The sequence below is a fragment of the Oryx dammah genome, unplaced genomic scaffold (genome assembly GCF_014754425.2).
Source record: "Oryx dammah isolate SB20612 unplaced genomic scaffold, SCBI_Odam_1.1 HiC_scaffold_23, whole genome shotgun sequence".
Lineage (NCBI taxonomy): Eukaryota > Metazoa > Chordata > Mammalia > Artiodactyla > Bovidae > Oryx > Oryx dammah.
In genome coordinates, this window is record NW_024070207.1 from 14,868,846 (window position 1) to 14,887,848 (window position 19,003).

General features: G+C 36.3%; 1 protein-coding gene across 4 annotated transcripts in view; it reads left to right on the forward strand.

Moving 5' to 3' along the window:
- LOC120881379 (collagen alpha-5(IV) chain) overlaps window positions 1-19,003 on the forward strand; it is a 248,801-nt gene that overhangs the window by 129,569 nt on the left and 100,229 nt on the right. For all 4 annotated transcript variants that reach the window (XM_040265055.1, XM_040265057.1, XM_040265056.1 and 1 more), the window contains exons 4-10: window positions 6,999-7,043; window positions 11,135-11,179; window positions 11,267-11,329; window positions 14,416-14,469; window positions 14,790-14,816; window positions 16,752-16,832; window positions 18,815-18,877. In XM_040265055.1, the coding sequence (XP_040120989.1) occupies window positions 6,999-7,043; window positions 11,135-11,179; window positions 11,267-11,329; window positions 14,416-14,469; window positions 14,790-14,816; window positions 16,752-16,832; window positions 18,815-18,877 (378 nt within the window). The remainder of the gene's footprint in view (window positions 1-6,998; window positions 7,044-11,134; window positions 11,180-11,266; window positions 11,330-14,415; window positions 14,470-14,789; window positions 14,817-16,751; window positions 16,833-18,814; window positions 18,878-19,003) is intronic.

The window sequence follows — 19,003 nt, forward strand, 5'->3', positions numbered from 1 at the left end:
TATGAGGCTTTCTGGCATGGGATGGGCCGCTTTCCTATATGAGGCTTTCTGGCATGGGAGGGCAGCTTTTCTATATGAGGTTTACCATGAGGTCTTTGTAACTGCCTGTGGTTGGGTCTGAAAAATCACACGTAGGTCTTTAGCCAGGAGCCAGACTCCTCCGTTTCATCTCTTGATTTTTTAAGACCCAAATTAGAAACATAGGTCACTCCAACATGGACTTGGATGGGTCAGACTTTGAAGAGTTATGTCACAATATAATTAGTATGAGGCTACAGTGGATCATGGTCATGATCAAAATTACTCCAAGTAGGATGATCAGGCCTGCCTGGAGGAGTGAGTCTAACCATCAGCCCCAACCACTGGGCTTCCCTGGTGGCTCAGACAGTTACCAAGCCAGGAATAGATGGCCCATAGCCCATCTGATTAAATTTAGAGAGCCAGAAGACTTTTTTCTTAAGTCTAGTGATAGACTGCTCTACCTTGCCAGTTTTAGTGATGTAGGTACATCATGAAGTTCTGGCAATAGCAAGACCATTCCTTGGTTGGCCAGCAGGAAGTTGAAGACTAGGCTGTTAATCCAGTACTACTCAGGCCAGGTTGGTGAGGCTGGTCTGTTGTGCTTCCAAAGCTGAAGTGGTATCATTAATGACTTTAGTAGAGGTCAAGGACAAGTTGGGGCTTCCCTGGTAACTCAGCTGGTAAAGAATCCACCTGCAATGCAAGAGACCCCAGTTCGATTCCTGGGTCAGGAAGATGCAATGGAGAAGGGATAGGCTACCCACTCCAGTATTCTTGGGCTTCCTAGGTGGCTCAGCTGGTAAAGAATCTGCTAGCATGTGGGAGACCTGGGTTTGATCCCTGGATTGGGAAGATCCCCTGGAGAAGGGAACAGTTACCCACTCCAGTATTCTGGCCAAGAATTTCATGGACTGTATAGTCTGTGGGGTTGCAAAGAGCCAGACACAACTGAGCAACTTTCACTTTCACTTCACTTTCAAGGACAAGTTGCACACAACTTTTCCTAATGAATGGCCCTGACAGTGGGAAAGGTTTCTAGGAACACAAACATGAGCAGACTATTCTCCTGAGTAACCACAATCTACCTTGAGTTCCACTCTTACTCTGTTTTACTGTGATGTGCTCCGTGGGAGAGGCTGTTTTGAATATTTAGAAGTCTCTGGTCCATGCCCCCGTTATGTACATTGGTCAGAAAGTCAAAGGCCTGACTTTTACAAAAGAAATATCCCAAGGTGGGGTGCACATGGTGATGGGAGGGTAAAAGTCATTGATAATCATGGGAGTCAAACAGCCAGAAGTCCCTCCTGGCGGGTAGAGTCCTTGAGTGGAATTGCAAAATTTGTATAAGATAGGGGAATGTATGGGGGAGAAGGCCACCATTATTGATGTCAAAATAGCTACAGTGGCAAATCCCAGTCTGTCTATAATGCAGGAGACCCGGGTTCAATCCCTGGGTTGGGAAGATCCCCTGGAGAAGGAAATGGCAACCCACTCCAATACTATTGCCTGGAAAATCCCATGGACAGAGGAGCCTGGAAGGCTACAGTCCATAGGGTCCCAAAGGGTCAGACACGACTGAGCAACTTCACTTTCACTTTCAGTTAATCCCAACTTAGGAAAAAGTTGACATCTGAAGAGGTGTGTTATTTCTGTAGCATCAGAGTCCAACTGTGGCAACACATCAGTGTAACAAGGTTGGGATATCTGAGGTACTAAGAATTTCCATGTTTAGAGAAATACCCATTTGTTGTATTCAGGGACACAGCAGACATTTATCTGCAGGGTTGGGTGATGGGTGACATGTCTACCAGTTTGTCAAATTGAGTGGTGGCTATCTGAGACAAGTGTATCAATGAATCTGGTGAGGAGGAAGTCACGCAGGCTTTTCTATGAGAGAGAAAGAAGAGAGGGTAGATACATACACCCTCCCTCTCCTGTACCCACGCTCAAAGATCCAAAGATGCTGCCATCCTGTCAGTTGGTAATACTTTTCCCCATTGACTTCTGTGTGGGCAGTCTCTCCTATATCATGAGCAAGGATCACATCTTATGTGCATGTTAAGATATGGAATGGGAAGAGATAATAGTGAATTTTAAGGTTGGGAGAAGTTTTTTAATGGCTCTTTTGGCTCATTCTCCTTTACTATCTGTATTAGTTAGACTGATTAACTGATAGATGCAAGGGCTAGTTTTGTTCGTTTTCCTGGAAAAGAAAATCGGTTTAAAACCCCCTTTTCCCCCTAATTTTATTCCATGGAATAGTGGTACATCATGCCATTAGAGCATGAAGGGAATCAAATGGATACTTAACCAAGTGGTCTTCTTAGTAAAGGGGGAAAATTAACTTAAATACATAATACTTTTTAACATACCATAGCATAGATTATGGGAATAGGTTTGTGCATGATCTCTGAGGAGGTGGCAGTTCACCAAGGAATTTTGTTAGATTCAAGAATAGACAGGATTTGTATAAATTTCCTGAATAGAGAACTTTTACACCGAGGAAGAAGCAAAATTCCAAATGACTGCATAAAATTTAAGTAGGTGGGATATACGACAGAATTTCCTAGTCTAATGAGGTATAAAACATCAGAATGTTTCTTGTACACCCAAGTGCAACACAGAAATGACAGAAAGATCTGAGTCAAGTGGGTATAATTGAGCACTAGGTGCTCAGTTGCTCAGTCGTGTCCAACTCTTTGTGACCCTATGGATTGTAGTTCTCCATGCTCCTCTGTCCATGGGATTCTCCAGGCAAGAATACTGGAGTGAGGTGTCATTTCCTGCTCCAGGGGAATCTTCCTGACCCCGGGATTGAATTGGGGTCTCCTTCATTGAAGGTGGATTCTTTACCATTGGAGCCACCAAGAAAGCCCAGTGAGTGAAAGTCTCAGTCATGTCCGACTCTTTGCGACCCCTTGAACTATACAGTCCATGGAATTCTCCAGGCCAGAATACTGGAGTGGGTAGCCATCCCCTTCTCCAGGGGATCTTCCCAACCCAGGGATCAAACCCAGGTCTCCCACATTGCAGGCTGAGGTGAGTCACCAGGTAAGCCCAGAATTGGGCACTAACTCAGCAGTAATCGACGCACACTGTTGGCAAAGGACATCTCGATGAATTTGAGTTTGTACTAGACTGTCCCACCCCCTTAACACCTTGAAACTACTTAAGCTCTCCATAACTTAGGCGCAGCCTTGTGAAAATGAGGTGGGAAGTCCAGTCAATTGAGGTTAAATTTCAGTGATGTTAGTGAAATGCGTCCTTAGTAATTAAGTTGAACCATAAAAAAATAAAGTTACATTTGTTGTATCTGAGTTTACCTGGTATTAGGTGCTGAGTTTCTTGCACACCATGTTCACTGAGTGGTTTCAGTTTTAATAAAATTTATGTCAGATTATTGAAAACATTAGGTTTTTTTGAAATAATTTACAATTAATTGGGACTATTGTACAGCAGTATGATAATTTTTAAATGTGTAGTGTGCAGTTTAAATTAAGAAAGCAATTCAATCTTTTGCTGTGATTCCATTTCTGTATCCATAAAATGAGAAGGTTTCACTGCTTTCTAAGCTCTGGGGTTTTTAAATTGGAAGCAGTTTGTGCTTCAGTCTCCACTATGACTTCATACTTCCCAATATAGCTGAATTTATACTTTTTATGTGATTGGATGTTTGGACACATGTGTATATATTAACGTACATACCAACTCAAAAATTTTGTAGGATTATTCTTTATATACATTTGTATATTAAAGTAAAAGTCTAGAAAACAAATATATATAGTAATAACAAATATATATAGGAGTGTATATATAAAAATTTCCTAAGTATTTCTTTATTCTTAAAAACAATTGATTTTCCATAGATAATGTATTCATTTTGTTCAAAATAAATCAATATAAAAGGTATACAGTGAAAAATACCTCCTTTCCACTGTGTCCATTAGCCACTGAGGTTTATACATTCGTAATGAGTACTCATGTTATTTTCTTATGAAAATTGAGCATCTTTTCATTTCTGTGAACTGTGTGTTTATATAATTTGCCCGCTTTTGTACTGGATTGTTGGTGTTTTCATATTTCAGTGAGCTATTTCTATTTCAGGGAGATTGCCCTTTATCTCTGTATGTGTATATTTATGTGCCTCTGTGTTTATCGAAGGTCTTTTATGGCTTTGGGTTTTGAATAGGAAACACCTTCCCCACTGTAAGATTGTAAAATAATTCTCACATGTTTTATTCCAGAATATTAATAGTTTCACTTTTTCATGTAAATATTATATCAATTTCTAATTCACCCTGGTATGGTTTGTGATATAAATTCTACTTTTATTTTCTAGATGTCCTCACAAGTGTGCCCCAATATAATTTTCTGCTCTGATTTGTAATGCATTTTCATTATATACCAAATTCACATAATTATATGGACCTGTTTCTGGACTTCTCATACTCTTCCAGTGGTCTGCTTATTCAGATATGAGAACCAAACTATTTTAATGATTGACCTGTTATATTTTATCTGACACTGCTAGTGTCCCCTCATTTGTCTTTTTATTCTTCAGAATTTTTCTAAGTGTTATTGCTTACTTATTTTTCCACATAAACATTAGTCACCTTGTCTTACAAATCTTATACATCTTATTCAGTTTGATGCTAAATATTTTATCTTTTTCTGCTATTATAAATTGCATATTTTCTTCCATTATGTTTTCTAACAGGTAGTTTTTGGTATATAAGAAAGCTATTGATTTCTTCATATTATTTTTATATACAGCTACCTTACTGAATTATTTTATTGACTATAATAATTTTTCATTTAATTAACTTGGATTTCCCATGCATAAAAACATATTATTTACAAATAATTCGTTTTGCCTCATTTCCCCCAATTTTGATACCTCTAATTTCTTTTATTTAGCCATGTTGCTTAGTATGACCAATATAGTATTAAGGCATCCTTGTCTTATTTCTGCCTTCACTGGGAAGACATAAAATGATTCATTGAGCAATCAATCTTCTAGTTTTAAAATAGATTTAGATTTACTTTAATTTCCTTAAAGATGCATCTGTTGTGAAAAGAGTAGATTATTAAGCTTGTTTTAAAGCAGAGGATGGCAGGGAGATTAATATCCACCTCCTAATTGTGCTTAGTCACTCAGTTGTGTCCAACTCTTTGCAACCCCATGGACTGTACCCCACCAGGCTCCTCTGTCCATGGGGATTTTTCAGGCAAGAATACTGGAGTGGGTTGCCATGCTCTCCTCCAGGGGATCTTTCCAGCCCAGGGATCGAACCCAGGTCTCCCACATTGCACGTGGATTCTTTACCATCTGAGCCACCAGGAAGCCAAAGATGTCCGTAACTAATCCCCAGAACCTGTGAATATGTTAGGTTATAAAAGTAAGTGAAATTAAGATTACAGGTGGAATTAAAGCTGCTGGTCAACTGGTTTTAAACTACGGTAATTTTTCTGGTTGCTCTGAGTAGACCCAGTATAATCACAAGGGTCCTTTAAATGTGGAAGACGGAAGCAGAAGAATCAGTGTCAGAGTGATGCAATGTTAGAAAAACTCATTCAGCTGTCACTGACTGTGAAGATTGAAGAGAGCCATGAGCAGAGGGATGCTGGTAGCTCTCGATGCTGGTAGCTCTCGAAGCTGGAGAAAGAAAATAAATGAAATCTCAGCCCTCCAGAAAGTAACACAGCTCTCCCACCGAGACTTCCAGAACTGTATGTAAGATTGTATTATTTTTTAGCCCACTAAGTTTGTGGTAATTTGTAAGAGCAGCATAAGAAACTAATAATCAGGTAACATTTTCTCCAAATAAAATTTTTGATGGAAACCCCAAATAAAACAGATAAAAATAGAGCTTTACTGATTGAAGAGGGGCTGTGACATGGGCATAAAGGAACCTCCGAGGGAATCTCTAGGATTGTAGAGTAGTTTGGAAGCTTGTATAAAGCAAGATATCCCAAGTTAGTAAAACTATATAAAGCCTCAGATGGTGACCTACTAACTGTATGTTCCACTGAAAATCCTGCCTATTGGAGCAGGATTAGGTTTTCTTTATTCCTTTAAAAAAAAAAAACTACTTAGGAAAACTTGGTGAGGCAAGACTTTAAATTCTCAGCAATGCAGTTGTAACTAGAAATGGGTAAATAGATTAACAATCCTGTGAGCAGCCTCTTTTGCATGGAGTCTGCAGCTGAAGCTTGAAAGGAAAGTCTGTGGTTCTTTCTTACTCCTTCTTAGCTCTGACAGCAGGAAGTACCTATATAAAATGTAGCAAAGCTTTAAAACAGCAAACTCAGGAATAGCTCATATTTAGGTTCAGAGGTGATGCTGTTTATTAGCAGCATGGTGAGCAGATTGACACAGTATAGAAACTGTTCAGATTTTCAGCTCTAATTTTGTTAATGCATAAATGATTTGGGGCTTCGCCCGTGGCCCAGTGGTAAAGATTCCGCCTGCAGTGCAGGAGATGCAGGAGACGTGGTTCGATCCCTGGGTCAGGGAGATCCCCTGGAAGAAGAAACGACAACCCACCCCAGTATTCTCGCCTGGATAATCCATGGACCAGGATAATCCTTGGTGGGCTGTGGTCTATGGGGTCCCAAAGAGTCAGACATGACTGAGCGATGGATCACGCACACACGCTCAAATGATTTGAAGGATATCTGTACCACTATTTCATCTTTATTTTCTTGACATGATTCGTAACTGACTTTACAGGTATAAAGTTTCTTCTGCATGTCAACAGTTTTCTTCTTAGTAAATAAAGGCCTTTCTTACTTTTTAGCTTTTGACTTATCTTAGTGCATTTAGTCTCAATAATAAATACTTTTTCCTTGGGTATATAAATTCATCACTAACTTTCACAAAGGCTCACAAAAATTTGTCTCAGTTTGCAATATAAAGTTAGTTATTTGAGGGCTCTTTTTGAAGGAAACATAACTAAATATGTTGTATTTTTCAGGGTGATGATGGAATTCCAGGGCCACCAGGACCAAAAGGGATCAGAGTAAGTGATATTTGCTGTATCACTTGTTTTGTTGGTCAAACGAAGAAGCTACTGAAGTGTTATAAGGCAACTGGAAAAAGACTCATATAGAAATTCAGGAAGAGAAGTGAAATCTTTTAAAGTTTCAGAGTGTATATGTCTATAATTAGCCTTTCTTTAGTATTTTGATAGTTGTCTTTATATATCCAGATGTCTATTTAAACTAATATAAGAAGATTTTAAAGTAGCTTATGGTTGAGAAATGTGAAAGTGTTGAATTTCAATAATTTTTCAAATTCTTAAAAATATACATCACATAAGTGGTTTAAAGCAGAACTATCCAACCAGGGTGATCATCTCAGAGTTCAGAGAACTGATCACCTCAGGTCACGTACCCTCCCTGGGAACCAGGTACAAATAATATAATTTTATTTGTGTGTCTTAAAGAGAATAAGTTTGGGAAGCCTCTAGTTGAAACCATTATGTTAAAGAATAACTATTTTTGAAAAAGGAGGTCAGTTCCATAAAGTTTTACTGCCTATACCACCATGTACTACATTATAGCAAAATATTTTAAAAAAGAATAACTATTTTTGGAAGAATACAGTATTTTATCAGTTCGAGATATATGATTTTTCAAGTTTTAATGTTCTGGAATTCAAGATGTGTTTGAAAATTTAAGTGCACATTTAGTGTAATTTTTCTGAAGAGCTTTTAAGTAGACATATACTTTTCAGTGCATTTTAGATTGGGAGGAAACTATAGTTTATAAATAGTACTGGCTTTTGGAATATCAGATTTAACTTTTCTGAGCCTCACTTTCTTCATTTGTTATATTAGAAAGTCAAACAAGACAATCTCCATGGTCTCTTTTAGCTCTGTAATTCTGTATTCATAGATTGACAAGGTCCCTGAATTTGAATATAGAATATATGGGTGGTGGCTTATCATATATATGTGTATTACAAAGAAAAACATTCTGATTCTCTGATCTCCAGAAATTTAGATGTATACATTTTACATAAATATTTAAAATATTCTGTTTGCTATATACGTCTTCACAACATGTAGCTTGCCTTGTGTGCTACTTTTGACTAGTGTAGGTAGAGCAGTGGAAAAGCAGGGAAGAAACGCAAAACCCTTAACATTGTTTTAGCAGACATGCTTCTGTGTTTTTCTATCATAACTGAATATCAATATACTATTAAAGCTGTTCATAATAATCATAACATATATCTTAATAGCTATAGCTACCATTAACTATGTCCTAAGTACTGCTGAGACTAAAAAAATATGTCCACTCTATCACTCCCCACTTTCAAGTGTCTGAGAGTGCTTAGAACTTGGTGGCCTGATAGTTCCTGCGTCCTCAGGTCTCAGCTCACAGGCAGCTGTTGGCATGCAGATTTTAAAAGACTTATTATGGAAAATTTAAAGCACAAATATAAAGCACAAATACACACATTTACAGAGAATATATTAATATTACAATGACACCCCCCATGAAGTTATTACTTGGCTTCAAAAACTGTAAACATTTTGACAGCTTTGTTTCTATACCTCACCACTGTTGCCTGTAATATTTTAAAGTAAATCCCTTACATCATCATTCTACCAGTGAATATTATGTTTCTTGAACTGATTACCACATTATGCCATTATTACACCTCAAAAACTTAGCAAAAACTTTTCAATATCCTTTAAAACTCAGTCCATATTCAGATTTTCTCAGTTTTCCCAAAGATTTCTTTTTGCAATTGGTTTGTTCAAACCAGGATCCAGGCAAGTTCCACATATTGCATTTGCTTAATGTATTTCTTAAGCCCCCTTTTTTATGCCATTGAAGAAACTAGATCATGGCGTTGTACTGTGTTCCACAATCTGGATCTGCTTGACTGTTTCCTCATGATGTCATTTAACTTATTTCTCTGCCCCCCATGTTTCCTGCAACTTTGAGGTTGCCTTAGAAGAGGCACTAGAGAACTTTCTAGGAATAAAGAAAAACCTGTACATTTAAGATGTGTCCATTTTACTATATATAAACTATACTGATAAAAAAATGAAAGAAAATTGAAAAACAATACTTTATAGGTAGTGCTGTATATTTACTATTGAATTACATCTCATGGAACAAACATCTGTCTATCCCACTTTTTTGATGCTAGATTTGGTCAATGGTCTCAAATGTATGAGCCTGATTCTGCCACCAAAATTTCCCTATCAACTTTCACATAGTGGTTTAGCATCCATCCATCATCATTGGTTAGATCCAAGTTTCTGTTTTTTGTTTTCTGGTGTTTGTTTTTTTTTTAATTTGGAGGTGCAAAATGATAAGTTTTAAAAGTATATCAGTCCTTCATTGAATAGCTTGAATTCTAATTTACTAACTTGAATTCTGATTTATCAGCTGAATTCTAGTGGAGTAATGAGTTTGTATACTGGCAACTTCGAGTGATGGTCAAGGAAGGTTTTTTTAATTTACAATTGCTGCTGCTGCTAAGTCGCTTCAGTTGTGCCCGACTCTGTGTGACCCCATAGACGGCAGCCCACCAGGCTCCCCCGTCCCTGGGATTCTCCAGGCAAGAATACTGGAATGGGTTGCCATGTCCTTCTCCAGTGCATGAAAGTGAAAAATGAAAGTGAAGTTGCTCAGTCGTATCCAACTCTTAGCGAAACATGGAATTTCTGTGTTTCAATCACTTGTACTCATTATTCTTTTTGAAGCTCAAATTATTTCATCTTTGTCTGTGGGAGCCTCTTCAAGTTGGCCCCTGTGATTTGTCCTATTGACAAAACCCTATTGATCTTTGATAATTTCTTTGCTTTTTTTGACATAAGACCCTTTAGGCTCAACTTATGCATGTCCTCTCTAGATCTGGAATTGACCATGTCTCTGATTACAGATTCTTTCAGTGATTTAGATTCCACGGTCTGAATATAAGGAATGTTCATTGCTACTAGTTTTGTCACTGTTTTGATGTATTTTAAGTGGACAGAGTTAAGAAATATATATTATTTAAAAGAGAAAAAATATCATGAGTTCATATTATTATTTCCAATTGAACTTTAATATAAATTTTTTTATACTTGTTCTCTCCCCCTGCCACCTTTCTCTCTCTAACCTGAAAATCTTCATTTCCCAATTATATTAATATAATTAATTCCTTTGTCCTACAGTATAGCTATAATGACTTCAAAATAATAATATACAAATAAACAAAATAAACATTTCAATTTTAAAAGCAATAGTAGAAAACTGCCACTAATTATTTCTTTGCTGAATTGACTCATTTCAGTCAAAAGTAGTTTTCTTCTATGTATGGTCACTGTCCACAGTTTGATGTACATTAGGTTCATTGGTTCCAGCTTACTTTCAATTCTTGATGATTTCCTTTTTACCTTTTTAAAAAATTTTCATTATTTAAAACAAGTGCATTGTTCTATAAGACTAGGTATAGTCAGAGATGCTTCCCATCCTTCTTTACCATCTCCCCATTCTCTTTCCTCTTTCCCCCAGAGGTAATCATTTTTCATTTTCTGTTTATCTTTTCATTGTTTAGTACCACTACCTTTGTTATAAAAAGGTAGTATATTATATACACTACTTCAACTTTGTTTCTTTTACTTAACATTCTATCCCGGAGATCAGTATGTATTTCAGTGTACAGAGATCTTCCGCATTCTTTTTTAAAGCTGCGTGGTTTTTTATTATGCAGATATACCATAGTTTATTTATTTATGTCCCTATTTGTTCTCTGGAGAAGGAAATGGCAGCCCACTCCAGTATTCTTGCCTGGACAATTCCATGAACAGAGGAGCCTGGTGGGCTACAGTCCATGGGGTCACAAAGAGTCGAACATGACTGAGCGACTGAACTGAACTAAGGACAATTAAAACAACTCACTCAAATAGGAGTATCTTCTATAGGTTTCTATAAAAGAGATTTTAAACATGTATAGTTTTTTCTGTAGTGTTTAAAAAAGAATGAGTGGTAATAATCAATGAGACACATTTTGTCCGTTGCTGTCTAAATATAGTTTTCTTAATTCCCTTAGGTTGGATATTATTTTATTGTCACTGGTTGTTATTTGGCTATTTGTTTCTTTTTATAGGGTCCTCCTGGACTTCCTGGATTTCCAGGGACACCAGGTCTTCCTGTAAGTAGAATTTGGCTTCTTATTTTTAAAATCTCTTAAAACAGTAATCTAAGAAATATTATACATGTCTTATATCCCCTTTCAAAGGGAATGCCAGGCCATGATGGGGCCCCAGGACCTCAAGGTATCCCTGGATGCAATGGAACCAAGGTGAGATTTATTTGACTTAATCTTAGGCAATATGCTTGAAAATAATGGACTTAAACATTTCAAGAAATCAATATCGAGAATGTCAAAGAAGAGATGTAGTAGCTTCATGTCTAGGAAAGACATAGGGTATGTTCTGAGTTAGCATTTTCAATATACTGAAATATCAGTAATTCTTTAAGCCTGTATAATTAGTTGGGATATTGCATTGAGTTTGAAGATTACCTACCAAATCCCTTTTGTGTTTTAGTGTTAAGGAGAATGAGAGTTTTTGCCATACATTGACATGAATCAGCCATGGGTGTACATGTGTTCCCCATCCTGAACCCTCCTCCTATCTCCCTCCCCATCCCATCCCTCAGGGTCATTCCAGTGCACCAACCCTGAACACCCTGTCTCATGCATCAACCTGGACTGGCAATCTATCTCACATATGATAGTATACATGTTTCAGTGAATGAAATGAGAGTTAAATGAGAGTTAAAAAAGGAATTAGGATATATCAGTTCAGTTCAGTCGCTCAGTCATGTCCGACTCTTTGCGACCCCATGAATCGCAGCATGCCAGGCCTCCCTGTCCATCACCAACTCCCGGAGTTCACTCAGACTCACATCCATCGAGTCAGTGATGCCATCCAGCCATCTCATCCTCAGTCGTCCCCTTCTCCTCCTGCCCTCAATCCCTCCCAGCATCAGAATCTTTTCCAATGAGTCAACTCTTTGCATGAGGTGGCCAAAGTACTGGACTTTCAGCTTTAGCATCATTCCTTCCAAAGAGCACCCAGGACTGATCTCCTTTAGAATGGACTGGTTGGATCTCCTTGCAGTCCAAGGGACTCTCAAGAGTCTTCTCCAACACCACAGTATATGTTTGTCCATATAAACACACATATATATGTATGTGTATATACACACACACACACACACATCTATATTATCAGTTGTTAAGAGTAATACTTATGAATGTCATTCATTAACTTTGATTTTTTTTAAACTAGGTACACTTAAAATTTTGAAATCTTTCATATTCTTAAACCTTTTTTATCTTACCTAATAACTTCCTGAAGAAAAATCCTAAGAATCTATATGTAATACACCACATCAGTTTTTACTATGAACTATTAGTATGAACCCTGAAACTTCTCCATCATAGAAAATAATGAATTTAACAAGTGAGAAAATAAAGTGTCATATGCTACAAACATTGTTTCCTGGCCCTCTTTTCTTTAGTCAAGACTAAATCCAACTATTTGGATTAAGTATAAAGTGAGAGCAAGAAAAAAAGAGGAAAATTTGCTCTTTTTAAAAGCTTACAAGTATTTGTTTCCATTTCTTATTCTCTCACTTTTCTCCTTATATAGGTTAATGAAATATTGTTTTCTGTGTATCCTTTTGCTATTTCAATATTGCATATAATACTCTGTGAAACTATTCTGAAATACCATAGATCTAATTAATGACTTTTGTCATATTTTATATTAAGGCATAATATTTAAAATAACTTGAACAAACTATTTTATATTATGCAGGCCATCACATTTTATGATAATCATTGTAGTGTATACTTGTAGGCAGTAAAGTAATTGTTACCTTCAATATTTCTCCAAGTCAGTGTCATCCTTGCCACTAATAATAATAATAATATTCTGATTTTGGATTTGTGAGGCTTACTTGTGTTTTTCATTTTTGCCTGGGGCAACCTTACAGTGATAGGACCAACATGGAGTTAGCTTGCATGGTATATTGCATGTTAAAGCACACTACATTCATGTGCCTATTCTGGTAATTTGATTGTTTTTTGCTAGCATGTCTTGAGCAACAAACAGACTACTAGCCAAAGTTTTAATTAAGACCAGATATATCTACAGTGAGTATAGTATGCTATATGATTAAAGGGGTCTTTTTCTTTTTTTGTTAAAGCAACACCTTAGCAGATCTCATGATTAGTTTGCATTTGAGTCCCCTCCAATTATGTAAGCAACAAAATTTTTTAAAAACATTATGTGCATCTGCATATTAAATGGAATCTTATATTTCTAACTATGTAACTGGGCTTCCCTTGTGGATCAGCTGGTAAAGAGTCCGCCTGCAATGCGGGAGACCAGGGTTCGATCCTTGGGTTGGGAAGACCCCCTAGAGAAGGGAAAGGCTACCCACTCCAGAATACTGGCCTGAAAAAAGCATTATGTGTACCTCCAGATTAAATGGATTCTTATATTTCTAACTATGTAACTAATTGAATGAACCCTAGAGATGGAGTCAAAACATATGGATTCTTTTGCTCTCTGTTTTCTAAACTCGATGTACAGGCCACTTCCTTTCTGTCTGGGCTTATTTTTTCCATGTGTAAAAAGCGGTGGAGAAAGAGATATTGGACAATAAGTCAAAGGTACATAGCTGTATCATTTACTCTTTTAAGCCTCGGACAAGGATGTTTCTAGAAGTATTACAGCACATGGGTATTTGAAAGGAGGTTGCATTGAGGTTCTTCTACAGCCATTTTAGCTTTTGTTTTCTAAACCAAATGTCCATATTAGTACTTTACAATAGGGAGTGAGAAAGACTGGATGCCTAGAGAACATAATGACCTGCAATTGCTAAAACTATTGCTATGATTATACTCTTGGTGATATTAATGACATTCTTTCTAACCATCTTTTCCTCTTTACAAAAATAATTTGAAATAGTTTACAATAAAAGGAAAAAGCAATGGGGCAGTTAAAATATGAATCTATATAATACATGGGCAGGAAATTGGGGCAGATCATTAACTATTAAATGTGATGATAGCCAAGAATCTGTGGTATGATTTCTCTCAAAATGGATTTGTCAGAAGAAAATGACTAAAGTAGAAGATTTTTTTTCCCTTTATTTCTGATTGGGATTCATGAGTGGAGATAAAAGTATCTTAGAAGGCTGAATTGATATGGATAGTTGGTATAAGGTAATTGAAAAGTGAAGGCTAATGAATTTTTGACAATCTGGCATGTTTCAAAATGACTTGCAGAAATTTTTCCAGTAAGTCATTGTTGGTATAATGATGCGTTGTTTTTTTGTTCCTCCATGCTTTTTATTTTTAACTCCTTCTAGGGAGAACGTGGATTTCCAGGCAGTCCCGGTTTTCCTGGTTTACAGGGTCCTCCAGTAAGTTATAAAATTCGGAATTATAATGAACACAGGAATTAACATAAGCAGAAGTGTACAAAGTGAGCTCAGTGCATTTGTATGGAACAAAATACTACTTTTCAAAGTAATAAAGTAAAAGGATTAAAAAAAAGAAAGAAAGTAGTGCATAGAGCTTTCTGCTGGGTAAAAGCAAAGATTCTGTAGTGCGTATTTAATATAAATGTCGTCTCTAAGTATCTTAAGGTACCCTTTCCTCAGAATGATCTTATAGCAATCTATTCAATTTTGCTTGCTCCTTCCCCTCTCATTCATATAATTCCTTTTATTTTTAATAATAGGGACCTCCTGGGATCCCAGGTATGAAGGTAAGTATCTCATGTTGGAAAGGTAAGCATTTTATAGTATTTGGAAAGCCTGCATCTTCACTCAGATAATGTCTCTGAATTCTGTCTTAAAATGGATGCGTCTAGAAGTTGCACAGGTGCACATTTATGAGCTCTCCTTAAGTATTCTCCTTTGTTCTTGTGGCTTTAAGTACCTTTTATGGGCTGGTATGCTTGCAAATGTGTATATCAGCCTCACAGTTGTTTTTGTAACCTTCCTTGTTACATTTTGATTCAGTTGACCACCTGCTCCCTCTGAAAATATTCTTTCCCTCTGGCTTCTGCAAGGGAATATTCTGGGAATATTCTTTCCCTTTTCCTAATCTTTCTTCTGCATCTCCAGTCATTCTGCAGTCTTCTATGCAAGCTCATGTTATTCTATCTAGCAGGCATCAAGACACAATCCTGATCCCTCCTTCCCTTCTATGCCTAGAAATATCATTAATGCTCTTGATATTGATTGCTGTCTAGTTATGGAACACCTCCATTTCTATCTCTAAAACAGAATTTTCTTCTGAGTTATATGCATGCATTAAACTGCTTCCCTGACATCCCCCTGACTTATCTCCCAGACATTCAAATTAATGTCCTCAGAGTTAACCCAGATCCCCAAATAAACCTTTTCCTCCTTCTGTTTTCCTCATCTCTAAAATTTGTATCACTATATACCATGTACACTTTTACATGTACTAAAACCTGAGAGTTAGTATTTGCATTTTCTACTCCTTCACACATCTCCTCATTGCATACTGTCTCTAAATACTGTTAATTTTGCCTGTAAGTATATATATTAAAATTCATCTACTTTTTCATTTCCACTGCCAGCACACTAACCATAATGCCTCATCTGGATTAGTGTAGTAGCCTCTTAACTAGTTTCTTTTTTGTCCCCTGCACCACCCAGCATGATTTATTCTATACAAAGCAGCCAAGAATGATCTTTTAAAAATATAAATCAGTAATTTAAATGTCTCCTTATAAACCTTCAAGGGTTTCCCACTGCATCCAAGATAAAGTCCACATTTTTTCCTATGGCCTGTAAGATCTGCATATTCTGGTCCTCGCCCCATATTTCCAGCCTCATCCCTAAGCTGCTTTTCATTGGGCTCCCTGATCACACCAGTCTGCATTAAGTTATTTGAATGTGCCAGATTCTTCCCTTTCTGGGTCCTTTGTTCATGCTGCTTACATTGCCTAATGCTTTTCCCCCATCTTCACCTGGCTGACTCATGATCCTTTAGATTTCAGCCTGAATGTTGCCTTCATAGATTGCCCTTCTTTACTGCCCAAACAAATTTTCTCCACTATTTCCTTTTTTTAAAATTGAAATACCTTTGACATATAACATTGTGTAAATTTAAGGCGTACGTGTTAACTTGATAAGTTTATATATTGTAATATGATCTCCATTATAACGATAGTTAGCCCCTCTAGGACATCACATAATTATCATTTCTGTGATTGTACTCCACCACTTCTTTATCATGTACCATGTAGTTTTCCTTTATATAGTCCTAAACAGAAAATATTATCATCTTATTTGTTTACATGTTATGATATGAATTTCTCCAGTATATTATTAGCACAGTGAGAACAGGTGTCTTGTTTTATCTTCTTTGCTACAAAGCATCCAAAGCCTAACACAATTCTTGGCAAATATTAATATTTAATGTTTTTTTGTGAATGAGTAACCAAAGGTATGACAGGTTCTCAACAAATTGACTGTACTTCCATGTACTCTACCCACTTCCTCATTTTCCTTTGAAGAGTAAATGTATTCATTTAACTACTGAGGTCGCCTAAATCTTTGAGGACACTTATGTGACAAGTCGAACGCTTAGTTCATTTTTTTGTATTCTGGCCAGCTTTCCCGTATCATAACTATTACTTACAATCGCCACTTTCGGTTTCTTTCAGGGGGAACCGGGTAGTATAATCATGTCATCACTGCCGGGACCAAAGGGTAATCCAGGATATCCAGGTCCTCCTGGCATTCAAGTAAGCATCTGCTGACTTTCTACTTGGCCCTATTGATTAAATCAGATCAAGCATCACTTTTTTTTTAAATCCTTAGCCTTTAGTATTCTCTGTTTTCATTATAGAAATTATCATCTGAGGTTTGATAGATATGGCAGGTATGTTGTATGTGAAAAGAAAAGCAGTCTTGACCAGGGAGCTTTTTAAGAAGTGTGGCTTGTTCTTTTACTTTTCAAATCCAGTTTCCATGGAAATTTTTGTTTCAGAGTTTTGCAGCAGAAACAGCCTTCTATATAGTCTTATTTCTGTGCTGTGGAGATCAATAAGGTAGTAGAGGTAAATGGTCTGATTAAAAATTGCAGGTTTCCCATTCAAGGTATTTGAAGAATTCATTTATAACATTATCAGTTATGCATAATGTATGAACATACTTTGAAGGCTGAAAGAATAAAATATATGTATAGTGAACATCAAGTGTGATCTAATTTTTTCTAAAGAATTGTCATGTCAGCCTACACATAACATACACAGAGATGACAACAACTTTTGGGGATTTATAGATTAGGAAATTAATTTTTTTAAGGTTTATATTTCATGAGGATTGCTCCCTTTGCCAAAAATAAAAATCAGTTCTTTCTAATATTTGATCACTAAGATACAATGTCAGGGACTTTTTTCATTAATCACCTTAATACATACTTGATATTACCCATCCATATGTTCTTAAGTATTACCAATCTTTTCTAAATTTTACTGTATTATATTTGAAAATATAGCAGAATACATGCAAAGTATATGTAGGTTATAAAGCATAATGACCAAATGAGCACTGATGAGCCCAATGCAGTATTTAAAAACTAGAACATTGTAATTTTCAATCAACCTTTCTTGGCAGTCACATCCTTCTGCATTCTCCCAAGATGTAGCTACCATCCTGGGTTTTCCATTTCTTCTTAAAAATAGTTTTATTACATGCATATATATCATTAAACAAGAGTATTTAGTTTTTAAAGTAATATGAAATATATGTGTAGTTTTCTGCAACTTTTTCTATTTGATCTGTTAAGATTCACCCATATTATTGTATATGACCATAGTTCATTCAGTTTCACTTCTGTGTTACAGTCCATTGTTTGATATACTAGAATTTGTTTCTCTGATCTCCTGTTGTTGGATATTTGGGTTGTTTTGAGATTTTTTAAATTATACAATAATCCATAATTTATATCTAGATATAAAATTGCTAGATTTCAAGGCAGTCAAATCTTCAGCTTATTAAGATGCCTAATTTTGCTCCACAACCATTACATCATTCCTTTATCTTTTGTCCCAGTTTTTCTCACATCCCTCTTTGTGTTTAATTTTATGTATTTTTATTTTATATTTAGAGAAGCCACCTTGAAACTAGTAGGTTTTCCCTTCCCATTTCTAGCATAAAAGCTCCACTAATGGCCCATCTTTATTGCTTCATATTTTATTTTATTTTATTTTTTAATATAAATTTATTTATTTTAATTGGAGGTTAATTACTTTACAATATTGTACATACATCAACATGAATCCACCACATGTATACACGTGTTCCCCATCCTGAACCCGCCTCCCTCCTCCCTCCCCATACCATCCCTCTGGGTCGTTCCAGTGCACCAGCCCCAAGCATCCAGTATCATGCATCGAACCTTTTGTCCCATATTTATTGTATACCACTGTAAAACATAAGTTGTCTAAAAACTGCATTCATTCTGTTTAGTTGAATTTCTTTATAGTCATTCAATCTTTTTATTCTTTTTTTTTTTTTACTTTATTTTACTTTACAATACTGTATTGGTTTTGCCATACATCAACATGAATCCTTTTATTCTTCTACATTTTAAAGTTCTGCTTATAGTACTTCAGAATTATAGAATTGTAGAACAGAATTCTGGCAACTAAACTTAAATTTCGCCCATTTAGTTCTTTATACACGTTTTTTCTTATCCTTTTCTTTACTTTCTTTATAACAGGGCCCAGCTGGTCCCCCTGGTATACCAGGGCCAATTGGTCCCCCAGGACCACCAGGTTTGATGGTGAGCTTGCTTCTGTGATTTCATTTCTCCCCCTTTTCTTTCATTTTACAAATATTAATATTACTTGAAAGTATAATGAATTTGATCTATAGTTTTCTTAAATTTTCTTATATAGGAGATTCTATA